Genomic DNA, 23,524 nt, shown 5'->3' on the forward strand with positions numbered 1-23,524 from the left:
TGAGTTTAACTGTATTTCAGAAACAAAAGAAATCTATAGTTTTTCAGTAAGCGTTGCTTTTACATGTTTTTGAACATTTCTTGTACATTTTGTACAAAGACTGAGAGACACGTAAATTGATACTGCATACTGTATGTTTTTATACGTACAGGGAAGTCGTAGATTAGCTGAGTCATTTTCCATATTTGGCTGCTGTGTTTAAGATATCTAGGAACCCCATGTCTATACATACCCTGCTTATTGTGGACGGCACACAGTGTATTGCAAAAAGAGTAACCTGATGTGATGACTATCAGAAGTTTGCCATCCAAATTATGCCATGGTCCTAAAATGTGTGAACTACCTTCTCGATGAAGAACATTAACACCTGAAAGAATTTGAACTAGTATGCATTCGCAGCACACAGTAAAGATCGAGTGATCGGGAGTGGAAAAAAAGACAGTATGTCACATGCTCATACTCAAATCGTGATCATAGAGATATGGCTGATAACTCATCTGTTTCCTTGTTGGAGTGAGGATTGTGAGGTAAAGTCGGTAATTCCTCCTTCAGTAACTCAACCTACAGTGCAGACCGACGGTCACGTCTCACAAAGAACTGCACTATTGTTTCACTTCACAGTGGTTTAGTGTTTCTCTCAACGAGGCACAGGCTTGGAGAAGTGAGAACCCCTTAACAAAGGTCCCATGCCATCTGAAAGCTCAGGTGAGACTACACTTGTTATGAGAAGATGTAGAAGTGGTTTCATAGTCTGCTCCATCTGCAACTAGTTAATCTGCATGGTATTGCACCAACCACTAAAATTAGGAGTAACTGGGTTGACACTTTCAACTGAAGTTGAAAGTTGGAAAACTGTGTCTGCAACTTTCAACATTTTACAATGATAAGCAAATCTGATTGTTCAACATTTAATTCCTCAAAAATAAATATGATTCTATAACAGCATCCAGTCTACCAGGATTGCTGCCCACAAGATTCTGGACCTTGGCTGCAGGTTGTTGGATTTGCTGAAGGCCAATTAAATAAACCGAGCCAAACTTAAGTAAACATTTATTAATGGGCTTAAATTGGTGCATGGGAGCATCAAAATGTTAAAGAACTATCCCCAAACTCTTGCCACAAAGTTGCATTTAGATTTCTCTTAACAGGAACTAAACAGGCTTAATCCAGACTATGAAAAGTCCATAAGTAGACAAAGGTGTCTACATATTTTTGGCTATATGGTAAATATTGCACCCAATCAGTGCAAACAAAGCAGTTGCTGGGGTATGGTTACACGTGTTTCATACCTGCAAGTTTTAATCCACAGAGAACAGTCCAGCTAATGTTCCACTTGTGGTTTCATGTGAATTTGCCCGTTGTCAATTTTCCAGTATAATGGTATAATAACTATATAACTAAATTTCTATACTCCACTTATTTGTAACTATTTTTTAGCTACAGGTTACGTGGCATGATATCCTAAGTGGAAATATAATTCACCTTTATAAGTAAATATCTAATTTAGATTTTAAAAAGGAAAGGCTCGTCTACTTCAATAGTGATCATTTGCCCCCACTCCACAAGAGGGGGCCACGGCTTAAAAACAAAGACAAAAGACCAACCTGACAAACACGTGGGTCGAACCGGACGACAAAATACACTTCCTCCTTGCTAAACCACGCCTCCACGTTTCCATGCAGTGGCGCGCTTCGTCCCTGTGGCTCTCTGCTCCTCCCCGGGTGGTGGTCGTGGTCTGACTAGCGGGCTGCGGGCGAAAGCACAGCAGGCATGAGTGTGGCGGGTAGTGCTCGAGCCGGTTCGGCCGCCGGCCCGGTCCAGCAGGGATTAAAAGACGCTCTGATCGAGACGCTGACGGCCATCCTGTCCCCGGCTCAAGAAGTGCGCGCCGCTGCGGAGGAGCAGATCAAAGTGCTGGAAGTGACAGAGGGTGAGTGGTTTGTCTATGCTAGTTTGGAGCAGGTCACGGTGACCAGCTTAGCTTCCCGGGGGTCAGCTCTCACTGACGGCACGGTCCTCTGCAGTTGACTGCTGCTCTAATGCTAATTCCGACTGTCGGCTAGTCTGAAGAGTAAGCTAGCTAACAGACATAACGTTAGGCACTGTCTTGGCTCTCAGTAGCTAACGTTAGGCCACACTTCAGAAGTTAGTGCTGACTAAGTTGGCTTTAAAACTCACCAGAACTTTTTCCGGGTTATAATAAATGTATACGACCTCCTTCACTTGATCAAACCGACGTGACCAGATAACGAGAAGTCATAGCTAACTAACCGTATTAAGCTAGCTATAAGTAACTACTCACCAGGAGTGGGTTATAGTAAAGCACATGGGAACTGTGTGGACCCCGGCCTGAGCAGCGCCGCAACAGGGTGGACACTGGTCGATCGCTGCTATATATTATAAAATAATTAAATTTAACGCTAAATACTATAATTAGTGATTAATGTCGTTAACGCAGCATCGTCTGAATCTATGGCAACACGCACCATTCTTGGAACCGAATGACGTCACTTGGAAACGGTGGAGGGACAGCAGCGGCACCGGAACCGGCGAACACGAACCGAACTTTAGTCGGTCCTACATTTGTTTTTTATAGAAAGCGATGGGAGGTTATTGGCCGCTGTTGAGACGCAACTTCCAGTGGCCCCTGAAGCAGGCTTTGGTATTCTTAGTGGGTTTAGTCCACTGTCACTATGGCAACCGCGCAATGCCCGGTGACAGACTTTCCCGCGAAGATGTCTCCCAGGACACAGGAACTTCTCCCGCGCGTCCCGCCCAGTATCCTGCCAGCTTCCTCCATCATCTGCTGCAGGGATATTAACCGAGTAGGAGGCTGTTTTAGTCATTACTCAAAGCAAAAACGCAAAAAAACTAAATCAGTTTTTTTTTCCGCTTCTCAATTGTGAGATTCTTTTGTGATTTCTGATATTAGGCTAGATTAAACTGGATTTGCTGGTTGGGGGGAAAAACAAGTAATCCTGGAGTTACAGTTAATGTCATTGGACCACAAAGCAGACGTTTTCAGGTGCCTGCACTTGAATGAGGTTTGAAGGAAAGAAAAGTCCTCCAGGTTGTGTGGAGTGAGTTACCCAACATAATGGAGCTGTGTTGATGCACAGTATCATCATGTTAACCAGATAATTTTATTTGTGACTGTTTTGCGATTTCCCATAATTTAAACTATTGGTGTCAAATCCAAATTATGGAAAAAGTACAGAAAGTGTGTACTTGTACTGTCTATTGTAAAAGAGTTGTGTGAGTCTTAAATTACTTGACGGTCTGTTGAGAAATTAAATCTGTGTATTTTGACTGAAACAACCTTTGTTTGTTGTCATTAAAGGTCTCAAAATGTACATGGTCTACGGCCGATATACTCTATGTCAACAGTTAGTGACTGCTGGTGTTTGGGGGAATAATAGTCAAAGGAGTCTGTTTTTCATTTTGATAGAGCTAAAACTGGACAGATGGATACAGAACCTATTGGCTGTAGCTTTTACTCCACTAGACTTTCCATTGTCTGTGCTGTGATCCTCATGCCTGTGGTGAAAGGCTAATTGTGCATGCTGTCCGCCGACTGTACCGACCCTTTCTGCTGGCCCCTCTCTAAGGCAGCCACTCTGTAGGATTGTCAGCATTAACATTGTCTTCTGGCGCCTGATGTCACCCTTAGTAAAACCCAGTGAGAGAGAGCTGGTTGAGAGCTGACGTTGGTGAACCTTTAGATCTGTGTTTATCTCCATGTCCCTGCGAGGTCAGGATCAAACTAGGGTGGCGTTAGTAGAAAGTTGAAGGATTTTTATGCCATTGTTATGAAGCTTAAATAAGCAAATATTATCACCAGGTTGCAAAAACACCTTGACATTTGAGCCCTTTTTTCTCTGCTACATGTTTGTTTACTGACCCACATCTTCGAAGGAATTCTGTTAATATGGTTTGACCTGTATGTGTTGCGTTGTTGTTATCATATTACAGCAGCTTCTCTTTCCTATTTTTTCATTTCAATGCAGGAGGCCAGCATTAGAGCCTTATAATGTATGTGCGTTTTTGATTTTTGTTTTCTCAGTAACTTATTTTTATCTTTCTTCCTTTCTGATATGTTCATTTTGTAGAGTTTGGCGTCCACCTTGCAGAACTAACAGTTGATCCTCAGGGAGCGCTTGCCATCCGTCAGGTGAGCAGAAATCAGCGTAGACTAGCACAAACTGCACACATGTGATTTTAAGGCCTTTTTTTGCCATTTATGATCTGCTTTATTATAAATTGATGATAATAGCTCATTGTATTTCTTTGCAGTTAGCATCAGTAATCCTTAAACAGTATGTGGAGACTCACTGGTGTTCCCAGTCTGAGAAATTCAGGCCTCCTGAAACCACAGACCACGTGAGTCATCCTTTACCTTAGATACATTTCATTTGTGTTCTACTTTTAGAAGTTTAGCTTTAAATGTGTAAATTTGATTTCTCATGTTGTTCGGAGTAAAGTGTAGTCACACCACTGCTCTCCTCCTCCAGGCTAAAGCTGCTATCAGGGAGCTGCTGCCAAACGGTCTGCGGGAGTCGATTAGCAAAGTCCGCTCCAGTGTTGCGTATGCCGTGTCGGCCATCGCCCACTGGGACTGGCCTGAGGCCTGGCCGCAGCTATTCACCCTGCTGATGGAGATGCTGGTCAGTGGAGATGTTAATGCTGTACACGGTGCAATGAGGGTCCTCACAGGTATGTAAAGCGTACACACTAACAAACACACATCACCTAGATTATCACAAAAAAAAGTTTTAATGGCAAAAATAATTAAGTATTACTAAGTATATAAAATTAAGAAGTTGGAAGGTATGTTTATTTTACATTCGTATTTACATTATCGTCTCGTATTGAAGAATAGGGCTGGGAACCCTGATCTTAAGCTGAACTTTATAAATACTTGTCTTTCCAAGGTTTTGCATTACATGACAAATGTCATCAATTTGCTTTGTTTTTAGTTTCTTTCCCCTTATGTATGCAAGTGTTTGTGCCATGTTTCCAGAGTTTACTCGGGAGGTGACAGACACACAGATGCCGCTGGTGGCTCCGGTCATCCTACCTGAAATGTACAAGATCTTCACCATGGCAGAGGTACTGCTGCAACTGTTAAAAGTTCTGGTCCCTTATGGTGTTTATTAGTTAATTAATTGCAGCATTTAATTACATCTCAAACAAGATGTTAATATCTGAGTTGGGGTTGAGCACTATGGCGAGGCATTTTGAGTCGAGCCATCTGTGTTCTCTGATTTTGAAGATAATGTTCCATTTCGCAAGCAGCATAAGGCACATTTTTGATAATCTTTTAAGCTAACCTATAAAAATTATTTTAGAATAAGACTGCAGGAGCAACATTTAGTTACTTTTCATACAGTTTATTCTTTATCTGTACTGGTCTCTAACTATTGCAGGTTTATAGTATTCGTACCCGCTCCAGAGCAGTGGAGATATTCACCACCTGTGCCAATCTCATCTGTGCTATTGAAGAACTTGAAAAGGTGAGATGATTTTCCTTCAGGTATTATAGAAATAACTAAATAATAGGTTTAGTTTGAATAATCACATAATGGAACATTTTCATTTGAATTGTGTGTTTTTTATGTAATTGTACCTTTATTTCTATATTTTTGTGTTTTTGTAGGGAGCAGCTAAAGCGTTGATCTTCCCCGTGGTGCAGCAGTTCACAGAAGCATTTGTGCAGGCTCTGCAGATGCCTGATGGACCCTCATCTGATAGTGGTCTCAAGATGGAAGTCCTCAAGGTGAGAGTCTCCTTAGACCACATAGTTGTGAAGGTGGTGTGTGATGTGAATCTCAAATGTTTCAAAATATCATCAATAGAAACTTGTGCGTTTAGCTAAAAATAATATATAAATATAAATCTTGTAATTAGGATTAAAAATGAAAACCCGTGTCAGCTGCAGACTTTAAATTTGTAATTCTTCTTCTTCTCCCAGGCAGTAACAGCACTGGTGAAGAACTTCCCCAAACCCATGGTGTCCTCCATGCAGCAGATATTACCCATTGTATGGAACACGCTGACTGAAAGTGCAGCTTTATATCCTTTACAGTGCCAGCGGTCCATTAGCTACTTCCTTTCTTTAATAACCACTGTTGTTCATTTTTGCTAAAAGTGCTGTTTCCATTCTGGGGTGTGAGAACGAAATTTGTCTAGAGGTTTGACTTCCTTTTTGGCATTTCCCAATCAGTTTATTAGACACTGATTGTGGTTTGAGCTTGTGCTGTTGTGGTTATAAAGCAGCCGCTATAAACCACCAATCGACTTCACTGCAGCTGCTTGTTCTGTTGCATGAAAGTCACCTGCTTTCTCAGCAAAATCAAAATCTTTTTAGGTGTTGCAGTGGGCTGTGAAAAATAATGTAACGTAAACAGTAAAATCACTTTTACTGAAAGAATAAAACTTGGGCAAGGCCAAAAAAAGCCTGAAATCTTTGGTCTTTAGGGCAATCGATATATTAAATAATTGTCTGACATAATTTACCTGCTTAAGAGAAAACTAAATGTGACAATTGAGAAAGCACAGATTTCAAACTTCACCATTAACCCATATGATTAGACTTCACTGTTAGAAGTTCTCTTGTAGAGGTTATAGTGGACCTAAGTCTTTCCAAGTGTCTCCTATTTAGTAGAGTATTCCTTAACCAAATGTTTACTTATGTAAGAACAGAAGTAAATTATACAGAGGAAGTGGATGACCCAGTAGATTCAGATGGTAAATAGAAATCCCATCATTCCAATAACTTGACATGCAATGTCACTGCTGCTTGTAAATCTTTATTTTCTGGTGGGTTGTTTTTGCAGGTGAAGTGTTGGGTTTTGAGAATCTGGTCTTCAGCATCTTCGAGTTTGTCCACACGCTGCTGGAGAACAATAAGTTCAAGAGCACAGTGAAGAAAGCTCTGCCTGAGCTCATCTACTACATCATCCTGTACATGCAGATCACTGAGGACCAGGTGAGCAGCACATGTGGCTGAAATGGCTGTTTGAGCTGTAAAAGATCCAGTCTTTCTATTAATGTCAAATCACTGATATCAGGCCTGACTGTTTGCACCATTGCTTGTTCAGATCAAAGTGTGGACGGCTAATCCACAGCAGTTTGTAGAGGATGAAGATGACGACACTTTCTCCTACTCTGTCAGGATCTCTGCTCAGGACCTGCTGCTGGTGAGATACTGTAAAAACCTGTTACAACTACCTTCGGGATCACTCAAGATTTTTATTGAACTTACAAATTAAAGGATACAAACAATACATTAGCAACCATTAGTTCGAATCTGTGCCATAGATATGGTGTAGACCTCCTCAGAAACCTAACTGCATGTTGTTGCAAATCAGACTGCAACTGTTCACAACACGGTTCATTAAGCCTCTGTCTTTTCTGTGTAACTCCAATGTGATCCACTTAGTTGCACATGTCACTGTCTGTAAAATTAATCTAAAAAATAAACTAGAACTTTGGTGGTATAATTGTCAAATAACAGAAACATGGTTCTCACATTGACAGCGGCTCTGCGTAGATTAATTTTGAAGTCATAAATTTACCTTTAGTTTCAAATGTATGACCCACATAAACTTTCTGGTGTGTTACCAAATTACTTTATGTAAACAAGGTTTATACAAATCAGCTTGTATAATGTTTTCGGAACATTATACAAGAGATAGAAATGATTTATTTATTTATTTTTTCTTTAGTAGATCAGGTTTTTAATTGCTGCTGAAAGTCACTTGGATCCACTGTCGCAAAAACGCAGCTCCATAGCAACTCTTTGCTCACTTTGGGCCTCGTGCACCAACATTTCTTAGGCACAGAGATTTTCTTCTTAAAACCCACTTAAGTAGTTTTCCTAAAGATTTTGACATTCATCACCAGTGTTTCCTTATTTGGGTTGAACCCTTTGTCCACTGAGAGTTTGTATAATGATGCTAACAGTTGACCTCTGCTTGCAGGCTGTTGCTGCAGAGTTTCAGAATGAGAGCGCAGCAGCATTGGCAGCAGCAGCCACCAGACACCTCCAGGAGGCAGAGCAGGCCAGAAATAGTGGCAATGAGCACTGGTGAGGAGAGACTCTCGAACAAGTTTCAAATTTAGTTACATTTATGCCACATTCTTCCTGTAATCAGAGACGAAGGCTAAAGAGGACAAAATTAGTTTTGAAAGAAGGTTTTAATGTAGATGACTGCAATCCTGCTTTTATTGTTTGCATTTTCTGTGCACACATGCTTTTAAGTTGAGTTGTTTAACCAGGTGGAAGATCCACGAGGCCTGTATGTTGGCGCTCGGTTCAGTCAAAACCATCATCACAGAGAATGTAAAGAACGGTCGTATCCAGTTTGACATGCATGGTTTCCTGGCCAGTGTTATTCTCGCAGATCTTAACCTGGCAGGTGAGTTATAAACTAACTTTATAGACACACACGATCAAGACCTCCAAAATAAACTATTGTTGATTGTTATTGGATCACACAGTTACTTATGAGCACTTAACATAGATTATTAATAACGGGCCTCATTAAAACTTGTGCTTTCTCATGAACAACTTTAAGAAAAACTTTAGGATGATAATGTTGATTAAGGCCCAGTGTTAGAAACACCTTTCTGCAAAGTGAAGTCAAAATAAACTATGAGAACACCAATGTTTTCTCTCACTTTCTGTCTTTTGGTCTTTGTCTTCATTGCTGTCTTCTGTTTTTTTTCTGACCAGCGGCATCTCCGTTCCTCCTTGGCCGCGCTCTGTGGGCGGCCAGTCGCTTCACAGCTGCCATGTCTCCTGAGCTCATCCAGCAGTTCCTCCAGGCCACCGTCAGTGGTCTTCATGACAGCCAGCCGCCCTCTGTACGCATCTCTGCGGTTAGGGCCATCTGGGGGTGAGCAAGCTGTGTTTAACTTTGCTGCTGTTTAAATTAGTTGTTTTTGTCTTTTGTTTTTGTGAACACAGCAAGCATGAACAACTTTATCTAAAAGGGTAGTCTGTGATTCCAGCGTCTGCGTCTATTTCATGTTTATGTTCAAAAGAACACAATGCACTACAGTGATCACAGATTTACCACAGAACTGACCAATGTGATTGTTCCTGCACCTGTTGCAAGCGTTATTTATCACAGATACCATTTTAGGAACTCATAAACGTGTAAAGGTGCTGGCAGAATACTATATGTTAATAAACACCCACTTTCAACTCTGCAGGTACTGTGATCAGCTGAAGCTGTCAGAGAGCACCCATGTCCTACAGCCTTTCCTTCCTAGCATCCTAGAGGGTCTGGTGCAACTGGCCGCCCAGTTTAGCTCAGAGGTGCTCACTCTCGTCATGGAGACGCTGTGCATCGTGTGCACTGTTGACCCAGCCTTCACTACCAGTGCAGAAAACAAGATCTGTCCCCTCACCATTGCCATTTTCCTTAAATATAACAATGGTACTGATATAGCTCCTCTTACGACATCCTCTGTTATACTTGCATTCCAAAATGACTTCCTTTCATGTTTTCCCTGAGAGGATTTACACACTTTGTAGACCTTTTTCTTATTGTTTCTCAGGCTCTGTCTCCCTCTCTTCTCCTCAGACCCTGTCGTGGCGTCTCTTGCTCAGGACATATTTAAAGAGCTGGCACAGATCGAAGGCTGCCAGGGCCCCATGCAGATGCGTCTCATTCCAACACTGGTCAGCATCATGCAGGCTCCCCCTGACAAGATCCCCTCTGGACTCTGTGCTGTGAGTAGCCATAGATACAAAGATTTCTCTGGTCCTCTGTCAAGCTTTACATCTAAAGTTAGTAATCCGTAAGTCAACCTATAGGCACATTGTTTTTCTTGTGAGTCACATCTGACCACTTTTCTCACTTTTCTCCTTCACCACAGACATCCATGGACATCCTCACCACAGTTGTACGCAACACCAAGCCACCTCTGTCAGAGATGTTGGTGTGCCAGGCATTCCCTGTGGTGGCACAGTGCTCTTTACGGACCGATGACAACACAATAATGCAGGTAAACGCTGTAAAGTTTTTCATTTAAATTCAACTTTTATGCAGACTCTAGTACAAAACTCAGCTCCTACTCTGTCATCACTGTCGTCCTCTCTCCAGAATGGCGGCGAGTGTCTGCGGGCATACGTCTCTGTTGCCCTTGAGCAGATCGCCCAGTGGAGGGATGAGCAGGGGAACAGTGGACTCTGGTACGTCATGCAAGTGGTCAACCAGCTGCTGGATCCCCGTACTTCTGAGTTCACAGCTGCCTTCGTGGGCAGGTTGGTGTCCACTCTGATCTCTCGAGCTGGAACTGAACTCGGGGAGCAGCTTGATCAGATCCTTCGAGCCATTCTGAGCAAGATGCAACAAGCCGAGACTCTGAGTGTCATGCAGGTAGGAGAGAAAGATAGAGTAATATAAGTCATAATACTATAGGGTTGTAACTTGAGTGAGTGAATGTTCAGTGATTCCACTACTTACACTGGGTGCATAATATGTGCATGAATCCTCATGGTTACAAGAGGTGAAGTTGCATGTGTAGTCGGCTAAATAAAATTCAGTGACATGTCCTGTAACTACACTGCAATAACTTTGTTATTTATTTGTTATTTATTTATTTATTTCTAGAAAGTCCACTTAAATTCATTACCCATATTTTTCCCTATTCCTGCCTTTCTCTTGTTCCTCTGTAGTCTCTTATCATGGTATTCGCCCACCTGGTTCACTCCCAGCTGGAGCCTCTGTTGGAGTTCTTGTGCAGTCTTCCCGGGCCGACGGGGAAACCTGCTTTGGAGTTCGTTATGACGGAGTGGATGAGTAGACAACACCTCTTCTATGGACAGTATGAGGGTAAAGTCAGGTCAGAAAACATTTTTATTAATAATTGAATAACCAAATTACCTATTTTACTAAATTTAAATGAAAACCAATGTACACAGCATCTCTGACAGAGGTGGTTAACCATCTGCTTAACGTTGCTGCTTACAGATGCAATTTTTACTCTGCCAGGCAGCACGATTGAGGGACCCACACACAACATATTGTGTATTGTATTCACATATCTCGTGTACATTGTATCACATATTGTATTCATTGGCAGCTCCTTCTCTTGCACATTATACAAGTTCAATGCTTTGTCTTGAAGGAAACTTTTTTTTAATTATTTATTTATTTTTCTCTCCAGTGTTCATCCTGTGAATGTGTGACATGACACATAAAAATAATCAATCCTTGTATTCCTAAAATAACTTTTTTCCTTTTTGCTTCTGCACCGATTAAAATGTGCAACCAGACACAAAACTAATAACAATATAAAGAGCAAAGATTCAGTTTATATCATCTATTCATAGCATTCATTGTGTGCAGTTATATATAGATATATGCAGATTTTATATCTGTTGGTAAACTGGTGGTACGATGTCTCTGCAGTCGTATAGTTCTAACTATACCTGCTTTTAGGTGTCCCCTGTTCATCACCCATTGCTAAGACAGGTTTTGTTTGTTTCATTAATTCATGTTTCAGCTTACACTATAGCTCCCTGAGTTGTGTCTGTGGCAAGAACCTAAATGGCCCAATGTGGGACTTGGTGTAAATCTCTAAACGTTTTAAGCTATTTCTGGGTTTTCTCAACCTTTGCCTAATTTGTCAAGCTCTTGTGACTGTTGCTTTTTTCTACAGCACGGTGGCACTTTGTAAGCTACTCCAACACGGCCTCAACACTGACGACAAACGTCTCCAGGACATTGTGGTGAAGGGAGAAGAGATCTACAATCCTGAAGACGGTATCCGCACACGATCCAAGTCCGCCAAGAGTAAGTCACCAAAAGACCTAGGCTGTATGACTGCTTGACTTCTGTATATTTATATACAAATTTATAGTAGTGATATAGTGTCATGTGTAAACATGATACTTTATCCCAATGATTACATGCTTGAGTGACTTTTTTTGTTGTTGTATTTCTTCACAGATCCCGAGCGGTGGACAAACATCCCTTTGCTAGTGAAGGTCTTTAAACTGATCATCAACGAGTTGTCAACTGTAGTAGAGGCAAACGCCAGCAGGGCGAATGCAGCAGACTGGAGCCAAGGTGAGTACAATCAAACAACTCCTCCAGTTTGATTCATTCAGCTTCAGGGGTTCAGTGTTGAATGATACTCTGAAGGGATACATGGTATGGGGAAGACATGAATACAGTTGGCTCTGTCTGCCAATATGTTTAATAACCGAGTGTGTCTATACAGAATTATTTTCTTTTACTTTACATCCGTTCTGAGGACAATGCTAACGTCATATTGCTGAATTTTCACTTCACCTGCTTATCCATTGATTTAATTAAATGATAGATCCTCGAGCATTTTTCGGGATGGTAAAGTGTAATTTTCACTCACAGTGGCAGGCGAAGCCTCTTTTTTATTTATTTTAAGAAATGGCTGCAGACAAAAAAAAAAAGGATAGCGGACACTTAAGTCACCAGCTGTGGTTTGTTTCAGATTCTGGCGGTATGTGGGAGGAGCAGGAGGAGGAAGACGGGGAGGATGATGAGGAGGAGGATGAAGGGGTGGCAGGACAGCTGCTTTCTGATCTTATTGCCTCCAACAAATACGGTATTGGTATCTTCCCTGTGCTTCAGCTGTTCCTGTGTTTTATCTTTATTTTGATTTTCACTAATGTGTTTTCTTGTTCTTCTTCTTTCTCTCTTACAGAGGATGATTATTATGAGGATGATGAGGAGGATGATCCAGATGCCTTGAAAGACCCCATATATCAGATTGATCTGCAGGTACAGTCTCTAAACCTTTGTGGTCCTAGCTCAAATGTGACACCAGGGAGGATTAAAAAGTTAGACGATGCTCTTGTGTGGAGCATTTCTTTTCAGGCACTTGCCAGAATTACTAGAGAGCTGTGTGGGTGTATTCCATGTGAGCTGTAAATGGTGCTTGTTGTTAATCATTATTATTATTGTAGCACATCTAAGACCTGCTGTCACAGTCACAAGGTGCAGCCAAGATACTTCACTGGTATGAGGGTGTTTTCTCTCCTACAACAATACATTAGATAAGAACATGATCTCATTATAAAGGGTCTTAAGGTAAAACTGTATTGTGCTTGGTGAATCAGTTCATGTAATTTGCACTTCTAACTGCTGACAAACTACCTGCATGTGATCATGCAGTGATATTTTCCAGGACTCACTTTAAGGCCATGAGCAACTGTGCACAATCAGCTCAAGCAGCTTAAGAGCAAACAAACGGTGGTTAATGGTTATTCTCTAAATAAACATACAGGAAAGTATAATTATAACAAGGACAAAACTAAACGTGTACTAGTTTCTAACCCCACTTGTCATGATTTGAAATGTAATGACTAAATGTACCCTCTGTCTTTTCCCAGGCTTACCTGACAGACTTCCTGACACAGTTCGCCCAGCAGCCGTGTTACAGCATGTTCTCAGGGCACCTCAACAACGCAGAGAGACAAACCTTGCAGTCTATAGGCCTCTAGCACCTCTCTCTGCTGCTTCAGAACGTCTTTGTTCATGTACAGCATTCTGAGACTCTTCTGTTGCCCCATCACTTACTCTCTCATCATGAATTTCCAAACAAGTAAAAGATAAGAAGTAAAAAATGTGGGATGTTTGGCTCAGCAGAGGAAGCAAACGGGGTGGGAAGAGACGCATGCTGTGTTTCTCCATGTGATGTGGGTGAAGGACTCTGCAGATGTTACAGTGAGGATGAAGAGGTGAGAGGCTGCACAGGTTTTGTTGATTAAGTGGGTCAGAGGACTCACCATTTCTGGAGCAATTTCCGACTGGACAAGAGGATTGAACAAAAAGGTTGTGACGTCACACAGCGGGACAGGTGAACCATGAAAAGTGAATGAACTATTTTGCCACGTCCCACTTGTAACTTGGCCTGTTATTTTTGTGTTACTGTATAAACAAAACTTCCAAGAGACTTTACAGTGATTGAAGGAAAGTAAAAACACACTCTGAAACGTTTGGCGGCCTTATATATTCGAGAAAACATTAACTGTTTCTGACATGAAAAGAAAAGCTCTTAGACCAGCCGTCATGTCTCAGTTACGGTGGGTTATTTGGGAATTCAAAAGAGTTGCCATGGTGATTCACACCCTTGTCATTTCCTTGTACCCATTGAAAATTGGGATGGAGAAATTTCTAAATAAAAGTCCTGAATGGATAACATTTCCAGATCGAGTCCTGTCCTTTTCTTATATCCTTCAATATATGCAGTTTTCCCATGTTGCCAGTCGTACACTGCTGCTTTTCTTTTTCACACCTTTTCTGGGAAAATGCAAGCTACACATTCAATAAGTGCCCCCTGTGTATCTATTGTACCATGCAAATATATAGTCAATTGTGCTACGCTAACAATTAATGGGATTGCTTTAGGCTTGATAACAGGTTTGTGCTTATCTAGTCCCAGTTGGTTACACAGTTGGTTATGTTGGTTCACACATACGCAGTATCCAACCATCCAGCAAATCTGAATTGCATCTGAAGTGTTGCCGTCTGGTACTAATGTTGGGACTCTTGGAGTTCATTTTTACCAATAAATGTACTTTAACACATCACACATAAAATAAAACTCTAGTACAGTCATTTTGCCAAAATCAGGAGCATCTTATCTCAAATTGACTAAACTGAGCCACTGTAACTCCCTGTTAGGACGTCTTTACTGGAATCAACATTAGCGCCTCTAAAAATCCAGAATATAATGTAAAATTGTTCTCTTGACCTAAAGCAGGAGGCAGAGCGTTCAGCTCTCAAGCTCCTCTCCTGCAGAACCAGCTCCCGGTTCATGTTCTGGAGACAGACACCGTCTCTACATTTAAGACCAGACTGCAAACTTTCCTCTTTGATAAAGTTTCTACTGGCTCAGGTGATGTTAAACCATTTATGCTGCTTTAGATTTAGGCCTCTACTTTTCCAGGAGAGGGAGCTGCTCATCAGCAGTGATCCCTCCAAACACAGATGGTCTGGTTGTGCACCACCACACAGCCTCTGTATGTTGAATATGGGGGTTACAGTCAATTCACTGGAACATCATGAGGAGCTGCTGTCTTTCTCAGGTACATGATAAAATCTGGACAAGCCTCTGTCATGGCGGGGCTGGGGGGGGGAGGCTTCATGCTGCATTCAGGGCTTCTAGTAATTTTTAGGTTTGTTAATCTGAACAAGTTAGTGAGGCAACTAATCTACAAGGCTGCTAAACCCCAACGTCATCTTTTATTTCTGTAAACAGTTCAATGTCACATCTAGTCATAGTTTTTATCTTTAATCTTGACATTTCGTTTAGCTTTTACTACCTGGGGATGTCTGCACTATTATTTATGTACTTTGTGGAAGAAGCAGGTCGCTCACTTAAGAGAAAAAGTACTTTTACTGAAAGCAACAAGCAGGTTGACAAGCTGTAAAGTTGCCCTTTAAATAAGAAATCTGAATACCTAGCACATCCCTATCTTGGTATGATGATAAACCACAGGGGTGCTTCACGGACACAGCTCGCTGGGATTGAACGGATGATGACATTTCCGCCGAACTGAGCGGTACGTGAAGGCGCCTGGCGGACGGCGCTGTGTCATTTGGATAAATAACCGAGTCCCATGCTGTTCCCGAGCCAAGAGGATGACGGAGAAGCAGCGCTAGTCTCCTCTCCTGGTCTCTTTCCACCGGCTGAAGCCGCCCGTCGTTGACTCGTCGTTGCCGGTTTCCATGCTCTCTGCCGCGGGCAGCAACATGTCGCTCGTCGCGGTGACCGTGGCGCTGCTCTCCGTCGTCATCTGCTCCTCTCCCGGTAAGACTGCGGCTCTCCGTGCAGGCCGCGCTGCAGCTAACGGTGACGGCTTAACAGCAAATCTCTGCCCTGGCAGCGGGTTTGTTTTCCACCAGCACGGCCTGTTATGGACGGCAGCCTCCCTGTCCGTCCGACCTCCCGCTGCCCTGTGGATGCTGTTAGCGGCTTCCTCGGTGGTTATTTCGGGCCTGGAGAACTGTCCCTGACCGCTTAGTGTGCTAGTGTTTCTGGATGATTTTGGGTTTATATAGTTAATCACGTGTAGTTATTGTTAACATAATATTGTGTTGTACGTTCAACTTGCTAACCAGAGCTGCAAACATTAGTCGATTAATCGATAGTCGATTAATCGATAGTAATGGCGTTAATCGATAACTGATCAATTAATCTATTTGCTTCTAGCAGCGTCTTTAATGTGAATATTTTATGCTTTTCTTAACATTAATTGACAAATCAGTTGATAGATAATTTAGCCATGCACTTTACATTTTTGTTCAAAAGAAATACACTTAAAAATATCTAATCTATGAATATCCAGAATTTTAGTCTTACTAATATAGTTGATTAAAAATAGACTCTCAGAAAATGGATTAAAAAATGACCCAATATCTAAGTCTAAGGTGATTTTTATTTGTCAAAAGGGAAGAAAAATATATATATTTTTGTAACATAGCAGTGTAACCTCAATATTAGACTTTCAGTACAAAACAAGACAACATCTCCAGCTCAGTGAAATGAATCTGGTAAATCAATGAAGACAGTGAAATTATTAATTGCAGCCATATTCATGAACGGTGTGTACAGCACAGTGCACAACATTTGTTGTTCATACATTCATTTCTGCTTTTTGGCATTGTTGTTTATAGTATATTTATCTTTCATGTTGATTTGTTGCATTTGAAACTTTATGCTGATGTTGATAACATCAGTGGGATCTGCCTGTTTTAAATAAAAGATAAAACAAGTCTGAATAGCTTTAAGAGCCAAGTCTGTATAAATCTTGGCTCGACACTGTGGTGCAGACGTCCCCTAATGGAGTTTCCATCATTTAATACACTTATACAACATCTCAGCAAGATTGAGTAGATTAAACGTGTTGTTTTATTTAAATACAGCATTTAATGAGATTGTGTAGTATAAGATACTTTACAGATATGTGTCGTTGTCAGGAACCAGGCTTCGAAAAACTCATAGAACATTCAAGGCGGTGCGACTTGTAGCAGCCTGCTGTTCTGCGAACATGTGGCTTTTGTCACCAGGCTGTAATTTAGTGCTGTCCTAAATTATACATTGTGCAAAACCTAATCATACACAGCCTTTTTAACCCAAATAAGGACTTAAATATGTTTGTCCTCATGAAAAGTTGTCTCTCAGTCCAGATGTGAACCACTGTCAAACCCAGAAACCACAGAACTTGAGTGTCATGGTTGTTTTATTTCATTTTCTGACTTTTAAAACCATCTGAAATGAATCAGGGGTTGATGAGAATTTCCTTCATTTCACAAAAATGCAATATCAGATATTTGATAGTTACATGCTTTTGTCTTGTCAACTAATAGACAACATAACTAAAATAACAGTAATTTATTATTAATAAAAATATTTGCTAGTTGCAGGATTAACAAAAGGTCTCTTCTTCTACTTCAGGCACACAGGTCTTAAACCACTTGGTACCTGACTTGTGCCTTAATCAGTTTTCAACCTCACCACAGGGACATTTTGAATAATACATTGTGACTGTGTTTGGCCCGGAATAAGAAAGAAGAGCCAGGGCATGTTTGAAATAAATATTTATTTTCTCCTGAAGGCAGAACAAAGCAGTATCTGTATCCGTCAGGCCTTTTCTCACTTTGAATGTCTGTGATAAAAAAGAAACAACAGCATGTCTGTAAAGCTGTGAGATGGAGAGGAGAAAAATGAATTGTTCAAAGATCGAACTTCAACTCGTGCTGTGCGTTCATTGTTTCTCTCTTTCTTCTTTCTACGCACCTTCACTGTTGTTTCGCAGTCAGCGCCAACGAGGACTGTCTCTGGTACGTGGATAAAAACGGCACCTGGCACAACGGATTCGACTGCCCTCTCATCACATTCTGCTGTGGTAACTGCCACCGGCGCTATTGCTGCCTGGACGCTTTCAAGATGATCACAGAGCGGGAGCAGAAACGCTGCATGCTCTTCCAGTTCAGGTGGGGGCTCCCGCAGCAGCAGCAGGGTTTTAATTTAATTACTTACTTATTCATTTATTTCACCAAGAGTCAGTGTTTGTATTCACAACTCAAGGCCATCAGTACAGGATCACATATCTTTTATTTCCTCAAAGCAGATTAGCACTGCTTGGGTTGTCCTTTTTGAGGACACGAGTTGCACAACCTCTACTGACAAATAAGAAAGTAGGTAGAGTTAATGAAGACACCTTTGGCCCACAGAACAAACAATGCAAGTACAGACTGGATAAAATGAACAATAAACATGTGGTCTGCAATCGTACAGAGGGGCTCGATAAGTGGGGCAGTTAAGGAGTCCAAGATATCAGTGTAACAGATATTCCATTACCGCTACACCAGCCATGCTTTAAGCAAAACACTTTATTAGACTGTGTTTAGGCACAACAGATGCAGACATGCGACCGGGAAGCAAGAACCTCTGTTTCATCCCACTATTAGTGGATGGTCCCTTAACTCCTAAAGAAATCACATCAAAATTGTGTCTTGTGTAAGAAGATAAAATGCACTTTAGTCATTCTACACAGTGAAGTACAGTACAGTAGAGGGACATACGAGAACAGATGCAAAATAACTTACGGTAACTGATACAGCATCTACGATAATGTGTCGTATGAAGCATGCAAAACAAAACTAAAAGGCACTTTAAACAGCAACCATAAATGATACTACTAAATATACTCAGACAAAAATGACACCTCTAGTAATGAGATAAGTGTTGGACGACATTATTCAATTTAAAAAAAATTGCACTATAGAATTAAAAAAAGTATCTCATGTGCAGACAGTGATGCTAGCTGAAACAGTTAAATTGCAGTACTTTGATAGTGGAGTGAAACAAGGTGTAGTAAGATTGTTGCATCTTCTTGTAAGTCGTTCTCCTGCATCAGCATCTGTGTGTTCGGTGACGTTAAGCGTCGGAGTGAGAGGTGTTGTGATAATGCTGGTGTAAGCAAGCTTGCACTTCAGAAACTGCTACTGCCACACGGCAATTCACCACAGCACTGGAAACCATCCATCACGTTCCAGTCGCAAGCAGACAACCAGCAGCTTATTAAACCCGGTTGGAGATCAGGAACCATTTATCATGCGCATACACTCATTTCTGGACAGAGTCCGATTTATCAGTTGCTTTCAGTGCATCAAAATGTGTGAATGTTTCCCCTGACTTGGTGTACCACCAAAGTCCCGGTGGTAGACAGTGTATCTGCAAACAAGCAGATCATCAAACTCTGACTCCACTGTTGAGCATGTAGGAATTTATTTTTGTAAGTAATCACTGGTCTTTATTTATGTTCTGTTATTTTCTGCTTAAATTGTTTAAAAATTGTGAAGCAATAAAAAAACTAGTTAACTAGTTTGTAATCTATGAATTCCACCACAGCTGTGCAAAATATCTCTTAATGTGCGTTGTCGAGGAAGTTCCCCATACTGTACATATCTGTAAGTGCAGTATCTATGAGTCTCAGTCTATGTCCATATGTCTGGTGCTTGCTGGGAAACTTTCCACATGCTTACTCTGATATATAAATAGTGCACTATAGCCCCATTGTCTGTGGTGTTTATAGTGGATGTTGTTTTTTTTTTTGTCTACTCTATTTTCAAGTCTATGTATTTACAACTACTTGGACCTCTAGAGGGCTGTGGTTCTCCATATTTGGTCTTTTTTTTAGGCTTTTCTCTTTATGAAAGTGAGCTAGGATGCTTTGATGAATGATGAGGTCTCACATTAGGCTGTTGCTCCACTCATGCTGAGAGAGACATAAAGATGCTGTGTATACGTTCTTTACTGTGTCATGAGGTCGTTCTGTGGTAAACAGTGTGTCTGAATTAAAAGGTTCACATCACAGACAACTCCACTTAAACTAACTACACTTCAAGTGAGTCATAATTGTAGTGAGCATGCAGCTGAATGATCAAAATATACTGTATATACAAAATATTAAAATAACAAAAGGAATGCTTTGTAACCAGTGTTTTCTCCCCTCTCAGTCCCACGACTTTAGCTGGCATTGCCTCCTCCATCCTCCTGTTTGTGGCCATCATTGCCACCATGGTGTGCTGCTTCATGTGCTCCTGCTGCTACCTTTACCAGAGGAGGCAGCAGAGGGGCAGGACACCTTATGATGGTAAGAGTTTGAATCTTGTCCATGCATTCGCAGATAGCATTAAGCGTATAGTTTTTCTTCACAGCAGACTGTTTGTTTTTGACTCACAGCCCAGCAGATCCCCATGGCCAGCTACCCAGTGGAGCCCATGTACGATGCATATGGAAAACCACTGGGACCATCTGAGTATCCACACGCCGCTTATCCGATGGTACCCCAGTATCCCGGCATGCCACCACAATATCCAGTGATGCACCCTGGACCGTATCCACCACACCCAATGGATCCTGCATACAGTCAGGGTAAGAGCAGCGTACCTTCCTGCAGAGCGGGATAGTTAAAACAGTGTAGAAGAAAAGGCCGGAAAGTTTTGGTCATTATCTAACATCCACATTTAGCTGAAGATCAATGTCATTTGCTCTCTAAAAAAAAAACCTAAAAACTGCCTAAAAAAACACATTTCGCCGGTGATCATATGAAGATTTGACCACTTCTTATCTTTCAGCCCCACCACCGTACTCTCCACCTCAGTATCCTGGTCACTGATGGGCTCATCGACGCACGCGGTGGAATAAAACAGCAACCGAGAGAAAAGACTGTTTTGAAAAGGAGAAGGCAGCAACACTCTCTCACACACTCAAACACGCAGACACATGCAAATAAACACAGCTTGACTAGCAGAGGTTTGCCTGTGAATGACAACAAGAGACATTGAAAGGGTTTTTTTTGTTGTTGTTGTTGTTGTTGTTTATTTACAACATTGTCCTACTTTTCTGGAGTATTTACGTAAATTACATTTTGTTCTGCAACCTGCAACCGGCACAGTGAGGAGTTATCCGTCCAACATCTCGACTTTGTGTTTTTTACCCTCTGATCATCTCAATAACAGGGTGTCACCTAAAGACAGGGCTCCCTACCTTAAACAAGAGGGCTCAGAAGGATTTGCAAAAAATAATAATGCACTCCCTCTTTATTTATTTCAGTAAACTTACTTCCTCACTTTTGTTAAATTTCAATAAATCGATGACCACATACCAGGTCATCCCAGTCAATGATCCACAATCTCCAAACGTGATCATGTGTTGTCTTTATCTCTGTATCCCGTCTTTTCTTTGTGGAAAAGTAATGTCCTGAAAAGAAGGAAGGCATGTTGTTTAAAAAAAAAAAGATAATGTACAGATCATACGGAAGTGTGAAGCTGCTTCTAAAAATTCTGAGATGGCCTAATGGATTTTACTGTATGAATCCCTCAGTCACCTGTTAGTTTCAGCTTTGTCTCTTGAGTTTTGTATCTGACTCGACTAGTTATTTCATGGTTGATATTAACTGCACCAATCTAATGTGACATCTCAGTCCCAGCATGCTTCCCAATCAGTTATGTGTCCTCTCCTGCTTCTTTTCTAGTTCTAAATTAATTAGAAACTAGTCTTTAGATCAGTCCTCTAATGCCACTTAGGATGTTTTACAGTGAAATTCCTGTCAAATGTTTCTTTCTTGTAACATATCGGGTCAGGGAGAGTGGCAGTTGCTGCTGCTTGACTAAAACAAACTATCCCGCCTTATAAAAGAGATTAAGTATTTAAATACTTATTTTGTAAACCTGCTCTTCAGCTGAATAGTTTGACATTTTAAAACAACGTATCCTTACTGTGACAAACAAATGGGATGTTTTGGCATCTTTCCATTTGATATTTATTAATATTGAGCGTTACCTTTTACTGTGAATGGGTTCTCATCTCAAAAGCCAAATTCACTCATTAAAAAGTCAGTTTTGTTCAGCGCCATCGATTAAAGACAGTTTGACATTTTGGGGAATATACTTCTTTGATTATTTGCTGGATGATCTGATTAGTACCACTGTGTGGTATAGTGGTAATCTTTTACGTAAATAAAAGTCACAGTTCAATAATGTTGATGTATGTTACAAAACATTTACAAAATTACTGAAAGTATTATTAATACCAAAAAGTTTTTGTTGTGTACATTGGCCCATTTTACAGTAAAGCTGCCAGTTGGGAGTAATTTGTAGTAACACTTCAGAATATTTTGTAATGTGAATATACAGAGTAGTAGAAACACTGAGAAGTATTCAGTGCAAAACTGTGTCATTTTAGAACATGTATGTTAATATGTAATTATTCATTTACATAAACCATGACACAGTTCTCTCCTTTACATTATTAAAACACCAAATAAAAGTGACATAAAAAAACACAATATTGTGAATTAGATGAATATCCCAAAATGTCAAAATGTTAAACTAAACGATCTGTAACTGGGTCTAGTTTAGCATGTGGGACAGAACAAATCCACTCTGCGCCCATTGTAAAACGTATAAACTGTAAAACATGATTTCTCAAGCATTTTGTTGTGCTTTCGACTGACTACTAATATGTGAATCCCGAGTTATCTTAATTCAGGTTTAAAGTATCTCAAGCTTAAAGTTAGATTAGGCTGGAATAAAATAAAAACAAATACTTTTCCTTGAGACTTACTGCTGTAGCTCATCTTACTTTTAAACCATGCAATGAATCAGTTGAGTTATTTCCTCAAATTCACAATATAAATGATTCATTCTGACGGCTATGTCCTTATGTACAGATTTGTTGAGCCTTGGCGAAGCACAAAGAGAGCACTTTCCTTTGTTAGATGCTTTCATGCGTATTTTGACAGGATGTTTATTTGTGCTTCTAAACCAACTCCCCGAGTGTGTTTAATGAAACTGACATCAGGTGGCAAAATAACTTGTCTAGATATAAAAAATTTTTGTCTGTTGTCATATGGATGGTATGGCATTGTAATATAAAGTGAGTGAAAAGTTTTTATTTCTATTAACATAAAATTTAACTTTGGGATGTAAACTACACGTGTCTTCTGTGTCCTTTGTTATTTTTTGAGGGATTTGTTTCTAAGATAAATCATTATGTTATGTTAAAAATCACAGATATCTATAATCATTTACCAGTTGGTCAGTTTTATTTCTTCAAAAGCAACAGCCTATCTCATTAATCCATAAAAACATGTATTGCAATTAACATGTAATTATTATTTGCATATTTACACAGTTCTTTTCTTACATTATTGTTTCTTAAACACCAATAACTCATGCTGCTTCAATATATTTCATATCTCAGATTTTAGTTGCTAACTTGATGAAAACATTTAATTTTACTGCACACTTGAAAACATACTGTATTAAACATACAAAATTTGACATCTGTTGAAACACAGTTCTTCATAAGAAATTCAAAGTTAGACTCATCACTAGAGAAATAATTGGGAACTGGTCTTAATATAAACATGAATTTTGTGATAGGAAGTCTGTGTAACTCTCTCTGGCATCTCTGTAAACTTCAGCCCTTCCCATTACCTTTAAAGGAG

General features: G+C 40.5%; 2 protein-coding genes across 2 annotated transcripts; both read left to right on the forward strand.

The window, feature by feature from the left end:
* The first annotated feature begins 1,642 nt into the window (after positions 1-1,642).
* On the forward strand, positions 1,643-14,207 carry ipo9 (importin 9). The gene is made up of 24 exons (XM_026348842.1): positions 1,643-1,930; positions 4,110-4,171; positions 4,294-4,380; positions 4,512-4,713; positions 5,021-5,109; positions 5,427-5,513; positions 5,657-5,776; positions 5,972-6,072; positions 6,689-6,747; positions 6,837-6,988; positions 7,101-7,199; positions 7,983-8,089; positions 8,281-8,420; positions 8,738-8,900; positions 9,220-9,446; positions 9,594-9,742; positions 9,889-10,017; positions 10,116-10,391; positions 10,691-10,857; positions 11,677-11,810; positions 11,967-12,086; positions 12,490-12,603; positions 12,703-12,779; positions 13,391-14,207. Exons 1-24 carry the CDS (start codon positions 1,771-1,773, stop codon positions 13,499-13,501), a joined length of 3,132 nt encoding a protein of 1,043 aa, XP_026204627.1. The 5' UTR covers positions 1,643-1,770; the 3' UTR covers positions 13,502-14,207.
* Positions 14,208-15,560: 1,353 nt separating this feature from the next.
* shisa4 (shisa family member 4) lies at positions 15,561-23,007 on the forward strand. Its single transcript, XM_026350127.2, has 5 exons — positions 15,561-15,813; positions 17,822-17,999; positions 20,028-20,164; positions 20,254-20,445; positions 20,649-23,007. Exons 1-5 carry the CDS (start codon positions 15,732-15,734, stop codon positions 20,687-20,689), a joined length of 630 nt encoding a protein of 209 aa, XP_026205912.1. The 5' UTR covers positions 15,561-15,731; the 3' UTR covers positions 20,690-23,007.
* The last annotated feature ends 517 nt before the right edge of the window (positions 23,008-23,524 follow it).

The sequence above is a fragment of the Anabas testudineus genome, chromosome 5, assembly GCF_900324465.2.
Source record: "Anabas testudineus chromosome 5, fAnaTes1.2, whole genome shotgun sequence".
In the NCBI taxonomy this organism is placed as follows: Eukaryota; Metazoa; Chordata; class Actinopteri; order Anabantiformes; family Anabantidae; genus Anabas; species Anabas testudineus.

Bases quoted from the DNA above. Each gene is read 5' to 3' on its own strand.
- shisa4 (XM_026350127.2), top strand. From the start codon at position 15,732: ATGCTCTCTGCCGCGGGCAGCAACATGTCGCTCGTCGCGGTGACCGTG. The intron at 15,814-17,821 runs GTAAGACTGCGG...GTTGTTTCGCAG, and splicing joins CGTCATCTGCTCCTCTCCCG to TCAGCGCCAACGAGGACTGT. The intron at 20,446-20,648 runs GTAAGAGCAGCG...CTTATCTTTCAG, and splicing joins GGATCCTGCATACAGTCAGG to CCCCACCACCGTACTCTCCA.
- ipo9 (XM_026348842.1), top strand. From the start codon at position 1,771: ATGAGTGTGGCGGGTAGTGCTCGAGCCGGTTCGGCCGCCGGCCCGGTC. The intron at 8,421-8,737 runs GTGAGTTATAAA...TTTTCTGACCAG, and splicing joins CGCAGATCTTAACCTGGCAG to CGGCATCTCCGTTCCTCCTT. The intron at 9,743-9,888 runs GTGAGTAGCCAT...CCTTCACCACAG, and splicing joins TCCCCTCTGGACTCTGTGCT to ACATCCATGGACATCCTCAC.